At 35.5% G+C, this 13,948-nt stretch overlaps 2 protein-coding genes across 4 annotated transcripts in view; both read right to left on the bottom strand.

The window, feature by feature from the left end:
* LOC134846906 (protein arginine N-methyltransferase 1-like) overlaps positions 1-13,948 on the bottom strand; it is a 443,857-nt gene that overhangs the window by 38,515 nt on the left and 391,394 nt on the right. The window lies entirely within an intron of this gene.
* Positions 1-13,948, bottom strand: part of LOC134846901 (nephrocystin-1-like) — a 50,081-nt gene that overhangs the window by 32,987 nt on the left and 3,146 nt on the right. For both annotated transcript variants that reach the window (XM_063864315.1, XM_063864316.1), the window contains 2 exons: positions 9,049-9,175; positions 3,595-3,676 (listed from right to left, as the gene is read on the bottom strand). In XM_063864315.1, coding sequence (XP_063720385.1) covers positions 3,595-3,676; positions 9,049-9,175 — 209 coding nt within the window. The remainder of the gene's footprint in view (positions 1-3,594; positions 3,677-9,048; positions 9,176-13,948) is intronic.

Below are 13,948 nucleotides of genomic sequence, written 5' to 3'. Positions count from 1 at the left end.
GCTGTCTCAGGGTTATTCTTTACATCGAGACTAAGCGTGCCCGACACGCTGAGAAATTTGAATTAAATATGAATCAAGTTTCCAAGTGATTCTGTTAAACAAGTTAAAACCCCAAAAAAAATCTCTTCCGATTTGATAACGCTTGCTAATCAAAATTAAGGTACAAATAATCACCTCCACACACTTTTCGAAGGCTGTAGATAGAAAAGTAAAGTCATAAGCGATTAGTGGAGCATGCAGGCTCACAGGTGAGTAGGCGGCCTTTCCAGTTGTTTTTTTTTTTTAAAATCGGAAAATCACGTTTTGAAAAAACTAAAAATTTTGCAAAGAAAGATTCGCAAGCGTTTCAAAAAAATAATAAATCCAATCCCATGCATTTTAATAACAATTTTTTCATCAAACAGGAAATCTAGGCAAACATGCCTTAGAAAAATGATTGTATTTAAAAAAAGTTCAAATCTATAAACTTTCAAGACTAAAAAAATTTCAAGCGTCGACAGAAACTACAAGAAATACCACTTGCAATTACCATGAAGCTTGCTTATAGAAGATCGAATTCGGTGATGTGGCAACTAAATTGATAAAACTTGAGGTGATAAACTCAAGTCTGACAGATCAATTTTACAGGAAAAACTTTGAATTGCATACATTCTGAAAAAATTAAGGTCCGGGTGCGATTCGAACATCGGACAACAAGAAGCAAAGGTAACGAAGTTAACTCTAAGCCAAGTACGAAGGAACGGGTAAGTTGTTAAGATTCAATATTAAAGCAAATTGAAAATTTGTGAAAAAATATTGGAACGAGGAAAAATCAATTGTAAATATACGAAAGTGCAATAACGAAATAGTAAATCTGACCTTTTGAGTTTTTCACGGAACATTTTTGGATCACGGCACATTTTACTAGCTCGCTCGTTTTTCTCGTTCTAAATCGCAGTAAAAATCAACTTTTCAAGCCAGCTTCACAACGGTGAAATTTTAAAAAAGTTTTAAATTTTTTGAATTTCAAAATCGATTGATCCAAAAACCGATTGAAAAGACTTTACTATGATATATCATTTGATTCCATCTGGCATTTAACAGTAGAATTTGATTTTGCAATGATAATCTTTTTTACACAGAGGTGAAGCTGAGTTTCGCACCACTTGCGAGACAAAACAAGAAAGCCGCAAAGTCGGAAAACAAAATCAAACAAACTTGAAAATGTCGAAATTAGATCTATAAAAAGCTACTTTTTAAACAAAAAATCATGCCAGGACAATGGAATGTGAAATAAACATCGGAAGAAAAATTACCAAACTGTAACAAAGCCGGAAAAATTATTATGACTTACCTTGAAAAAAAGGCGAAAAAAAAGTTGTCATTAAAAACTTAACTAGAATTTATATTGAGATATTAAGCATTTCGTGCGATCCACAGGTGAGCAAAATAATGTGTTTTCTTTGAAACGAATCTAAATTAGGTCACTAAGTCGATAAAAAATAGGCCGAAAGCATGTGTTTTGAATAGTTGTTATTCCGTAGGGAAACCTAAACATTAACACAGGCAAAGCTTTGCTTCGCATACACTAGCAAGAACACGACAAAAAAGCTCTATGAAGTGCAATAAGAAAAAGTAAAGCCTCGAATTAGTAAAAATTTGGATACGTCTGAGATTCGAACCTGCATTCTAGAGATTAATAGTATCAAGCACTAACTACGCAGCCACGGACGCTTAATAGGCACCAAACACTAGCCACAAATGAATCAGAGAACAGACAACTTCTACTGCTACAGTTAAAACTCCAAATAAGTGAAAACTATAAACACAGAGGCGATGCGGAGCTTCGCGCCACTTGCGATACAACGTAAACATAGAAAACAAGTCGAAAAAAATTTGGATGTTGAAAAAATAGGTAAACCAAAACTTTCGTATGTCTAGAGAAAAAAAAACAGCTAGGGGTCCAGCTAAAGCTGGAGGTATTTGTTTGGTATTAAATGAATTTTCTATACTGACGAAAAATGTGACAAAAAAACTGCCCAAAACCCCAGTTTTTTCTCTGCTAAAATAAGTAAGAACAGAAAAAAAAAGAAGGAGAAAACCAATTTTCCTAAAAAGATAACATTTCTTTTACACAAAAACTAAGGAGCTGGGGCTTCTGCAGAAGCTATTATTGCAACCAGTTCTTTCAGTTGATATTTTTATCTCAGATTTGATTGAGTAAACTTTAAGACAATTCAAAAAGTGTCTAGAAAACGGTCAAAACGATTTCCAAAATCCATCAATTTTTTCTTACTAAAAGCAGGCTGTGGTCGCTTAAGCAGAGAAGAAAACCAAAACCGGGTTTCTTGATTTAACACAACCTGAAAATTGGCATGGTAGTTTAGCGTTAAAAAAGTTTGCAAACAAACTGCCAAAGCTTCAAAACTTCGACTTGTTTGAAGGTCATAATTTTTCCTTACAAATTGGGCATAGCCATATATAGAGGTAGGCTTCCAACAACCTATTGTTTTGCTTAAACCTATGATATTAGATTTGGCAAAGATAGTTAGCGAGAAAAATTCAAAAAAAGGTCAAGTCAAAAACTGAAAGTCAAGTCAAAAAGGTCAAGTCAAGGACAAAGCTGTAGACAGAGGGGTTAAGTAAAAAGAGACTCTAGGGGAGTATACAGGTACATAAGGGTGCTGGCGGTCTTTCAATTGGTACCCCTTTTTTGAAATTCAGTAGAAGTTTCTGAGAAAAACTATAAGTTTTCCAATGAATTTGGAAACAAATTTCTATATTGAAAAAAAAAGAAACTTCAACACAACGATTGGTAATCATACAACCAACACCAAAAATTCGGGGGGGGGGGGGGGGGGGAGGGCGAGTGTTCAAATTGTCTTTCCCTTGAAACGACCCAAAATTAGGTTATTAGGCCGATAAAAAAAGGCCCGAAATATTTTAAGCCGAGGAAATTTTTTTAAGCGAGACAACAAAACAAAGGAGAAAATACGAAGTCAATGTAAGTAAAATTACAAATTGTAGGATAAATCAAACACTAAAAGCAACATAGGAGAAAAATGCGCGAGTAAAAAAAAAATCTCAAGATGTGACAATAAGACGATAACAGAAATAATAAGCAGAAAAATAATTGGCAGACAACTTTATTCGAAACAGAATAGTTCCCGTTTAAACAAGTTGTTAACCGGAAAAAAGTCAATATTGTGCTAATTGTAAGTGCAATGAAAATTTTTATTTGCTAGTAAGGTAAGAAAAAAAGAAGGTTCGTAAATATACACTAAAATGAAAATACCACTTTCGATACTATAAATTGATCACATTTTTTCGCGCCATTTCAACTTTCAAAATCGGAGAGTGCATTTATCATGTTTTTAGAGCATTTTGAGACTTTCCGAAAAAAATTATCACGGCCTTAAAGTTCATCGGCTCTTAAAAAGCAAAATCAAGCCAACTTGAACAATGAGCAAATAATTTTTTTCAATTTAAAATCCTTAAGAGAAGAGGATAACAATTCAAAATCCTTGTGAGAATGACAACTTACCAGAAGTGTTGTAGTGGTAATAATCACGCGACAAAAGACAAGTTAAAATGAGTTAAAACTAGTAGGCTTACGATCTAGGCGATTTTTCGGTGTCCTCTTTGTCCTGCTTTTCACTGACTGTCGAAACTTCATTCTCATCTTCCTTGCTGTCTTCTAAAACAGATCAATATTGAAAGATACAGTATTAAAAAATTTGGATCAAATGAGCAATCTCGCCATTCCCGCTGTGGGAGGGAGATTGCCCAATATGAGCTTGCACTATATGTTAACACAGAGTCGAAGCTGCGCATCGAAAGCACTAGCGAAAACATGACAAAAAGCAGATCTATACAGTGCAATAAAAAAAATCGAAATTAGCCTCGAATTAGAAAAAACTCGGATTCGATCCTACGACCTGCAATTTCAAGTATCGCGCACTAATCACTCAGCCACGTACGCTTGATTAGTTACAAACATCAGCCAGAAATAAAGCAGAAAACAGATTCTGTAACATTTCCAATGATACAGTGAAATTTCCTTATAAAACATTTTCAAAGAACACTTTTATTTCCGAATTGTGATAGAAAAAAAGAAGGTTCGTACTCATACACTAACGCTCGCGGCTCTCTTCAAGTTTCCCAATCCCCTCGCAAAATTAAAAAAGAAACTGCTCGTAAATTATTCACACGGCGTTTTGCATGTAAGAAATGTAAAAATTTGTTCACCTGTTCACGCTGTCACGTTTTAGTGCAGTTTAAACATGAAAAAAAGCTTTTAAATAGATGTTAATCAAATGAATTTCAGAAAAAAATTAAGGGCGGGGTATGGAAAAAGAGCCAAGCTCGCAAGTGAAATAACCGCTTGAAATTAGTTTGAAAGATGCGAAAACATGAGCCAGATTTTCCAACAATTTTCGAACAACAAAATTCAAAATATCAAAATAATTTCAGGGTGAAAAAAATCACTAAAACTGGTTCGGCTCAATATGCACCAATTTTAGTGATTTTTCTTCACTCTGGAAGTATTTTGTGTCTTAAACAAAAAAATACTATTGCGTATAATAATGATAAGGCGCTGAGGAGATTGATTTTCGGCATTCAGATACAAAGCTAGAGCACCAACCCTGGTAACTTGCTTTCCCCGAGGCGAAAGTCGCCCAAACAAAAAATCGCAAAAGGATATTTATGACACTCGTATACAGCCAGCTCGATTCGGTCAAATGATTGCGTGCGATGAACGCATCAACCCTCTTCGATAACGTATTTCGTTCATCTATCGGTTTACTGTTTTTGCTTGGTGTAGATGGCTCAATTGGAGATTACGGGGGTAGATTGCTCAATTAATCCGAAGATTCAAATGATTTCTGATAATTCAAATGCCATCTTTTTTTCAATCAAAACAGCTATCTCAAAGTTTACTCGCGTTCAATAACGTCTTGGCACTTTTCCAGTTTCCCACTGCCCTCGTAAAATTACAAAAAATTGTTTACTGCGCTTCCCAAAACTAGCGAAAATGCCACGAAAACAGCTTTATGAAAATAAGGCTGGAGTAACTAAGAACAATTCTGCCGGATGCGAAACAGTGACCTAGAGAGTAGGAATCTTATACGCTAACCTCTGTCACGATCGGTTAACAATCAGCAAACAATAGCCACAAACACCAGCCACTGAAATTTAGGAGATCAATATTATAGCAAAAGTGCCACATAATGAGCACTTTTATTTGCAAGTTGGGTTAGCAAAAAAGGTTCATGCTAACACACTGCGCTCGCAAATGCAAAAAAAATTGTTCATACGGCAAAATGAAGAGAAAAATAAAAAAAAATTGCTCACGCTCACACGTTTTATTGCAGTTAAGAACATCAGAGACATTTTAAACAGGCTTTCGTGAATTGAGATTCAGAAAAATTAGAAGGGGAACTGAAAAACGGCCAAAGCCTTTTGTTATGTTTTCCACACATAGGCGAAACAGAGCTTCCCTCGATTTATTTAACAAAAAAAGATAGTCAACAGACAGTCGGAAAAATATTAACGACACAGACAGAGGCGAAGCTGTGCTTTGCAAACAATAGCAGCACTATAAAAACGCTCTATAAGGCAGCTATATTAAGTGCAATAAGAAAAGCTACGAATAAGTCTCAAATAAATAAAAGAAACGGCTACGCCCCGGATTTGAACCTACTACCAACTACGACCTAGAAATTCTGAGTCTCCCGCACTAACCACTCAGCCACGAATACTTAATAACGGACAAACAATAGACCCAAATAAAGTAGAAAACAGACGCTATGCAATTTCCAATGCTAGAGTGAAACATCCTTGTAAGGGAACACTTTTAATGAGCACTTTTTTGCGAGTTAGGTTTAAAAAAAGAAGGCTAGTACTAATACAATAACGCTCGCACGTTTAATCAAGGAATACAAACAAACTGTAATTTTTGGGTTTCAAAGAAAAACTTCATCGGCTTAAATCTTCCACTAAGGAAAAACCTTAGAAATCATGTTATAAAAAAGCTTTCAAGAAAAAAACAGCAAAATAACAGTAAAAATAAGCCATGAAAAATTAAACTTTTGCTGTGCCGGAATCAAACCGGCAACCTGGAGATTAGGAGTCTCGCGTCCTCGCATCTGTGCCACAGTGGCTTCAAAAATAGCTTTTTTTACTGCCAATGCTAAGCAGTAAAATTGCCTTTAAAACCATAGCCAACAGGCAGTTGGAAAATAGTCAATGAAGGCAATTGAACAAAAAAATACATATATTTTTTTAAAAACTCGACTTTTGGATTTCAAAAAAATAGATGCCATTCGAGATCTTTGAAACTATGGAAAAATGTTTGATAGGCAATTTTTCAATAAAACTGACCCAATTTGAGAAAACTGGAAAAAAAATTTATTTCGCTGGCAATTCTTTGAAGTAATTTCCGCTTTCGAAACTAGAAGACGATTAGGTTTTCGCGACAATAACGCTTTTGCTGTTCGATAGTGGAGTTTGCCTTCCTTTTCCTTTTAACAAAGGAAAAGAACTGAAATTAAACAGAAATCAAAAGTCAAACCGCGAAAAAGTGAATTTGAGCCTGACCAAACTTCAAGACTTTTCCTGGAAAAAAAACAAACAAAAAAAATCTTCCCGACCTATATTCACCGAAGATAACCGCGACATTTAATTATCGCAACGACGTTCATCGATTATTCAAAAATAAAAATTTTCAAAGTGCCAGAATTTCATTTACGATATTTATATAGGAATCTTGCGTCCTCTGAATAGAACGGTCGCTTGGCACTCAACTAACTCTAGGCACCAAAACGACAGCTACAGATGCTATTAAATTGCCAGAGCATGGAGATACACAGAAACATCCACCAAATGAGCTTTTTATTAGCAAGTTGGTTTAGAAAAAAAAGGTTACTAAAAACAATTCGCTCGCAAATGCAAAAAATTGTTCATACGGCAAAATGAAGAGAAAAGCTTTTTAAAATTGCTCACGCTGAAACGTTTTATTGCAGTTAAGAACATCAGAGACACTTTAAACAGGCTTTCGTGAATTGAGTTTCAGAAAATTAAGAGGGGAACTGAAAAACAGCTAAAGCTTTTTGCTATATTTTCCACACAGCCGAAGCAGAGCTTCCCACGATTTATTTTAAAAACGGCTTATATTGGAACAAAGCCCATGCGTCAAAATTAAGCCAATAAAACCATAAAAGATTTCAAAAAGTGTCCGTTTAAAAAAATGAAAGTGAACCGACAGAAACTCGGACAAAAACAACGAACCCGTAAAAAAAAAATTGAATTTTTTAATAAAAAATAATCTCAACCTAAACAGTCTTTACCTTATCACTACACAAATGATGGTATTTTAAATGCATTTCTAGAATTTGAGCATGTCAGAAGTGATATTTACCATTCCTATTAAATTGACCATTCTGTCAACTAAGTTGGTTACGGGAAAAGCCTAGTACCCGATTGCAGTACCCTTGCTTATCGCAAGGGTAACTAGCAACGGAACAAAATTTCAACTACATTGAAGGTGACTCACAGCACAAAAAAAAATCAGTAATATGACAACTAAGCCGACCATCTTTGAGCAAACACACTGGAACTGAACCAAAACATAGCCAACTGAAAGTTGAAAAAAGTAATGAACGCAAGGAAACTGAAAAGAAAAAACCAACTTGATTTTTCAAAAATCTTCAACTTTTCAACTTCAAAGAAAAAAATAGATGGCCTTAAAGCTCTTTGAAATTGTAGACTTTATGCTGGACACTTAAATTAAAATTAATCCAATTTGAGAAACTGAATCAATAGGTAAAACTATTATTTCGCTGGGAAATCTGATAACTAACTTCAAAATTAACTTTTCAAAATTAGAAGTCGATCACGTGTTTCGTGATCTTTACAATTTTGCTGTTCGATAGCGGGGTTTGCGCTCCTCTTAACAATAGAAAGGCACTGAACTTGAAAAGAAATTACAAGTCAAACCGCGAAAAATCAAAATTGAGCTTGAACAAATTCTAAGACTTTAAACAATAAAAATCAGCAAAACCTATATAAGAGTCTTCACTACGTTCATTACTCTCAAACATAAAAGGCAACTACAATGAAAACTGCATACAGCAAAAAATTCTACGGCGTGGCAAAAAAGAGGTGTACACAAAGCCGAAAAAAAACAGAAAAAGAATAAGCCGACAATTTTTGTGAAACGGTATATTTTCCGTTTGAAAAAAAAAGAACAGTTCCGACTCAGATTCGAACCCAGGACCTTTGCTGTCCCAGGTGTAATCGTTACCTCCAGACTAAGCGTGCCGGAGACTCCTAGAAATTTAAATTCATTATGAATCAAGATACCAAGTGATTCTGTTAAACAAATTGCTAACCCGAAAAAAGTGTTCCGATTTGATAACTCTTGCTAGGCGCAAGCGTAATTAAAAATCTACAGACTAGTCCATTTATGAAATTTTAAAAAATCTTAGAAAAAAAAACTCCAAAAGTCATTCTTGTTGCTTAATAGCAACACAATATCACGAAAAATTCTAAAACTGAATTAACTCGAATGAAACTCAGCCGCACAAATGAAACAAAAAAAATGCTGATCATTAAGCCGAAAGAAATCGAGATACAACGGTATTCAACCCACAGACATTCCGGCTAAGATTCACTTGCAATAGCCAATAAAACAATACCATTTGGACTTATCTATTTGATTGCATTGTAAATGCGCAATCAAATAAGCTCGTGCTATTTGAAATTGAATCTAGATACACTAATAATAGACCTAAAAACTTGAGCAAAGAAAATTGCTTCTTTACGTTAAAAAAATCTTTGATCTTTGAATAAACGAAGAAAAAATAGCCAAATGTATCAGAAAACAACATTTGTTGATTGATCCGTAAGGTTTGGCTGGTCAAAGAAAAAAGTCTTTTTTTCTGTCCGTAGCATTTTTAGGCAGGTAAAAAAAGAAAACCACAAATAAAGCCAAAAAAAAAGTTTAAAAAAATAAAACCACACTGAATTTCATCAAAAAGTTTAGTACCACAAGCAAAATGACAATACCTTCATCTTCCATGTCTGAATAATCCTCTTCCTCGTCGTCTTCTTCCTCTTCGTATTCCTCTGAATCATATTCGGCTTCATCATCAGCCTCTTCGTCCGCTGCCTTTGTCTCGGCAGAAACCTTGAGCTGCAAAAGAGCCGAGCATTGAAATTTGACCGATAGACATATTACATAGTACACATGAACAATTTTAACAGATTTTTATTACACCATGAATTCAATGTCTTTTTTCCAGTACAGAATTCTCGATCATACATCGCACAGCAGCAAAGCAGAGCTTCGCTCCACTATTTCTGGAAAAATCAATGCCGAGCTTCCAAAAATAACGAAACATGTTTACCGGAATAATTGTACCGGTACAACAGCAAAATATAACGGAACCATGGCTTGCCTAGCAATTATGAACAAAACGGACCTATCTCTAGAGACCAAAATGTTGCAATATTGCTAGATGAAGAAATCAGAAGCTAGTTCATATGAATCTTATTTTTAAAACAGCAGAAGCTGCATCAACAACAGGAAACTATTACAAGACGGGAAAAAAACGAATAACTTTTTCGACAACAAAGTTATCAAAACAGACAACCTTATGGAACAGAAACAATAAGTATTCATTTTTTCAACACTTCAATAAATGTTGATAAGGAACAGAAACAAGCAAGTATTCGACTAAAAACAACCTTATAATATCGGACAGTTCATACAGAACAATTAATCAACAAGATATTGATGCCACTAACCGTGATACGTTTATTTTCCGGCTACTGTAAATGGCCTTAATAGCATTGTTGACAAGCATTCGTTTAATGTGAAACTCAATATATGCATGTGGGACACAATTGTATTGACGGGTGCCTAATCAGAAAACAATCTAGCAAACAGTCCTTAAATATTGAGACATCCATTAATAATATTCATATCAGTTTGTACACATCTCCTGTGAATAGGCTTTTATGGCCGCACTCAAAATAACACTGAACTCACCATATTAAACAGGCTTTTATGGCCGCAATCAAAATAACACTGAACTCACCATACTAAACATTGCTTAGGAAAAATTGTGCTTGCAAAGATTGGATTTTTGTGATGACGGAGAACATCCATACGCCCATGGCATTCAATTATTAGTAGAAATCTCAATGGCTACTTTAAAAAAAACAGTTTAGTCATATCCAAGACTGAAAAAGAAACGTGCAAAATAACTCGCAAACCAAAGGACGTTAAAGTTAAAATTTTAACTGTCAATTGATTGATTTCCAATTTTTGGCATTTTTCCAGTTTTTTTTTGTTCTACTTAGGTTGGTTATGTACTACTAATAATTGCATAATTGTTACAATCAATTTTTTGCGTATCATAAAAAGACTCAAATAAGTCCTGTCAGCCGGTATCGAGGAAAACCCTGTTCGCTTTCATTACCTGCAAGAACTATTAACGAATGAACCACTTTTAGAAACAGGAAATCAAGTTTAACACAGTAAAACAATTTCTGACTAAATTTCAGAACCGTGCAAAAGAAAAAAAAATTGTCGACTTTAGGTGAATTTTTGATAAACACAAATTTGTTGCAACCAGTTATGGCTTCGTAGCAAAACTGCGGGAAATTTTTTTCAGCTAAGTGCATAGTTTTATTCAATTTCCAGGCTCAAAACGGAGAGGATTAAAAAGAGGGAGGTGTTGGAATTTGGACTACATTATAATTCAAAATGCAGATTCGTAAAATCTCGTGAGTGCTGACAGAAAATTCTGTGGAGTCAAAATGGAAAAAAGTATACATACTCAAAGTTTCGAACTGCTCACGCAAAAACCTCTTTTGATACTTTTAACGAACAAACTGTTAAAATTTCTTAAATGATTGCTTCAAAAATGAAAGTTTTTATACTCGAGGATTATAATATAGATCATATGAAAACAGACTAGTCATAAAAAGGTTACGACTCTGTTTCATATTGTGGGTTAATTATACAATTTATTAAACCGATATAACACAGCGGCGAAGCGGAACTTCGCATAACTTGCGATACAACACAAAATTTTTAAAATAATGAGTCGAAAAAATGATAAATCTTGAAAAAAAGCAGGGTCTTCCAAAATTTTCGTATATCTCGATAAAAGTTCATTTTAAGCAAATGTGCCAAGCAAAACATTTGAACACTAAACTAGCACTTGAATGAAACTTGCACAGCGGAAAACAGCCTACGATTTTCGAGCAAACTTCTACTTCCTCGAGAAACTACAGTGAACAATACTTGCAACTTTTATGAAAGTTTCGTACAGCACAAAAAATCCTTAAGGTGGCAACTAAGCCGACGGAGCTAGGGCAGACAAACGAAAATCCCACCATTCATTTTTACCGCAAAACAATTTCACTTTCAGATCTTAGTATGCACAGATCTTAGGGTGCAAAAGCGACCACGTTAACTTTAAGTGTGAACGAACCTGGAAGTTTCATTCATTAATATAGCAAGTAAGATTTGTAAAAGTTGTTTACGAGAAAAAAGTCTAGGTCCTGATTACAATATACTTGCTCTTGCAAGTTTAAGAAAATTATGACAATTAATTGCTAGAAACTGAGACAAAAAATACTTAGAACAAGAAGACGTGAACCGAGAAAACAAACATATCTTTCAATCTTTCCATCGCTAAGAGAAACGTTGGCTGGGTAAACAACAAATGTAAGCAAGTTTTTTACAGCTCAAAAGTGAAATAAATAAGCGACTTGATCTTTACACAGAGGCAAACCTTCGCTGAGCAAGCACTTACGAGAATACGACAAAACGCAGCTCTATAAAGTGCACTGAAAAATTAGAAATAGGCCTCGAATTAGAAATTTTCGGTTACCTCTGAGAATCGAATCTGCGACCTAGAGCTTAAGAGTCTCGCACACTAACCACTCGGTCAGGAAAGCTTAAAAGGCATTAAACAAACACTAGCCCCAAATAAAGCAGAGCACACATGTCATGCAATTTCCAATGCTACAGTGAAATTTCCAAATAAGTGAACACTTTCAATTAACACTTTTATTTGTGAGTTAGATAAGAAAAAAAGAAGGTTCGTAACAAAACACTAAGCTGATCGCAAGTGTATAGAAAAAAAAATTAATACTGCATTAGACGCCGGCGAAACTTTACACGATAAATTCAATGAATAAGTACCTTAGAAAACGTTGAGAAAGTATGAGCAAAACTTTTCCATTTTTAAAACTCTAATTTCTGATCTACATCAGCATGGGGCCTACAGCAAGTTGGAATAAAGCTGAACCATCAAGCCACGCGAACTGAGCCAACAAAAATAAACAGAGGGACGATTATCCGAAAAAGCACAAAAACTCTAGTTTCCAAAAAAAAGGCAAGGCCGGATTCGAATTGCAAATTTTCACCGTCTCAAACAGTTGTTTTACCTCTCTACTTCAGATGCGCCTGATGGTTGATTTGATTTGAATTTATAATTACCAAGCTGTAACAAAGACGAAAAACTCAAGCTTATCAAAAATATCAAGTCTCTATTCACGTCAGAGCACACACACGAGCACAACACCTTTTTTCGGACGTAACGACGCAAGAGCCCACTAAGTCGCTATTAATTGAAAGCCAAAAAAAAATTGAACAAATCGAGCTGGTTAAATTACAACCATTGTGAAAAGCAAATTTCGATTCGGCCGGATTTTTAACATACATAAAACAACTGCAGTTAAAATTATATACAGCTAAAATAAACGTTTTTTAGATGTGGCATCTAAGCCGAAAAAACATACGAAGACAAATGATAAGACGAAATTTTTTTGAAGCGGAACCATTACCGTTTGAAAAAATGGTCCTGGTCAGATTCGAACCCAGGACCTTTGACGTCCCAGGCGTATTCGCTACCACCAGTGTAAGCGTGCAAGAGACAATACAAATTATGAATTCATTATGAACCAAGGCACCAGCTCAATGAGGTCCTGTGGACAAAGTTGTTTACGAGAAAAGCAGGCTGGTATCCATTTGCAATACCCTTGCTATCGCAGCGTAACAATTCCAAAAATGAAAACTTTCATATTTTTTAATAAAGAGGGTCGGTGAAGTTGCTCGCGAGCTTGCTAAAATGAATAATCAAAATTGCTTCGATTACAAAAATTGACGGGAAACCAAAAGAAAAAAGCAATAGAAAATTAAGCCGAAAGAAAAAAATCTTCCGAAAGTTTCTGCAAAAAACCGCCATTAGAAGAACTTGCATGTATCACATACTAACGACCAACCCTATTTAGGCGGCAAATGTAAGTTTTACATAGCATTAAATTTAACACCCTTATACGCGTAAGTAAATTAAGAAATCCCATTACATTTCTGGTAATTTAGAATGGTTGAATCGCTGTGAGGGGGGCTCTAGGACGAGGATCAAGAGAAGTGGACTTAGAACAGATCCCTGATATACACCGACACTCACTTTGAATTTTTCGAGCAAACGGTCAGTACAGTTGGTGTCGGTGTACAGTCGGTGTCAGTCATACGGTCGGTGTCGGTGTTTCTCAGGACTCTGTTCTAAGTCCACTTCTCTTCATCTTCGTCCTAGAGGCCCTCTCACAGCGATTCAATCAACGTAGAGGCGTGCCTTGGGAGCTCCTCTATGCGGATTACTTAGTTAAAATGGCAGCTACGCTTGATGAATGCATCGCTAGACTCAGGATCTGGAAAACTTGCATGCAGAGTAAAGGTCCGCGAGTCATGATGAAAAAGATAACGTTTCTGATCTCAGGCATCGGCCTTGATCTCCTCAAGGACTCTGGGAAGTACCATTGTGCTGTCTGACGTAAAAGTGATGGAAGCAACTGCATTGCTTGCTCTCAGTGCAAATTGTGGGTTCACAAGAAATGTGTTTGCCCCAGATGAATGCCCTTCGAACATGATTGATGTAGACGGCAC

The sequence above is a fragment of the Symsagittifera roscoffensis genome, chromosome 5 (assembly GCF_963678635.1).
Source record: "Symsagittifera roscoffensis chromosome 5, txSymRosc1.1, whole genome shotgun sequence".
Lineage (NCBI taxonomy): Eukaryota > Metazoa > Xenacoelomorpha > Acoela > Convolutidae > Symsagittifera > Symsagittifera roscoffensis.
This window is presented reverse-complemented; position numbering and strand designations above follow the sequence as displayed.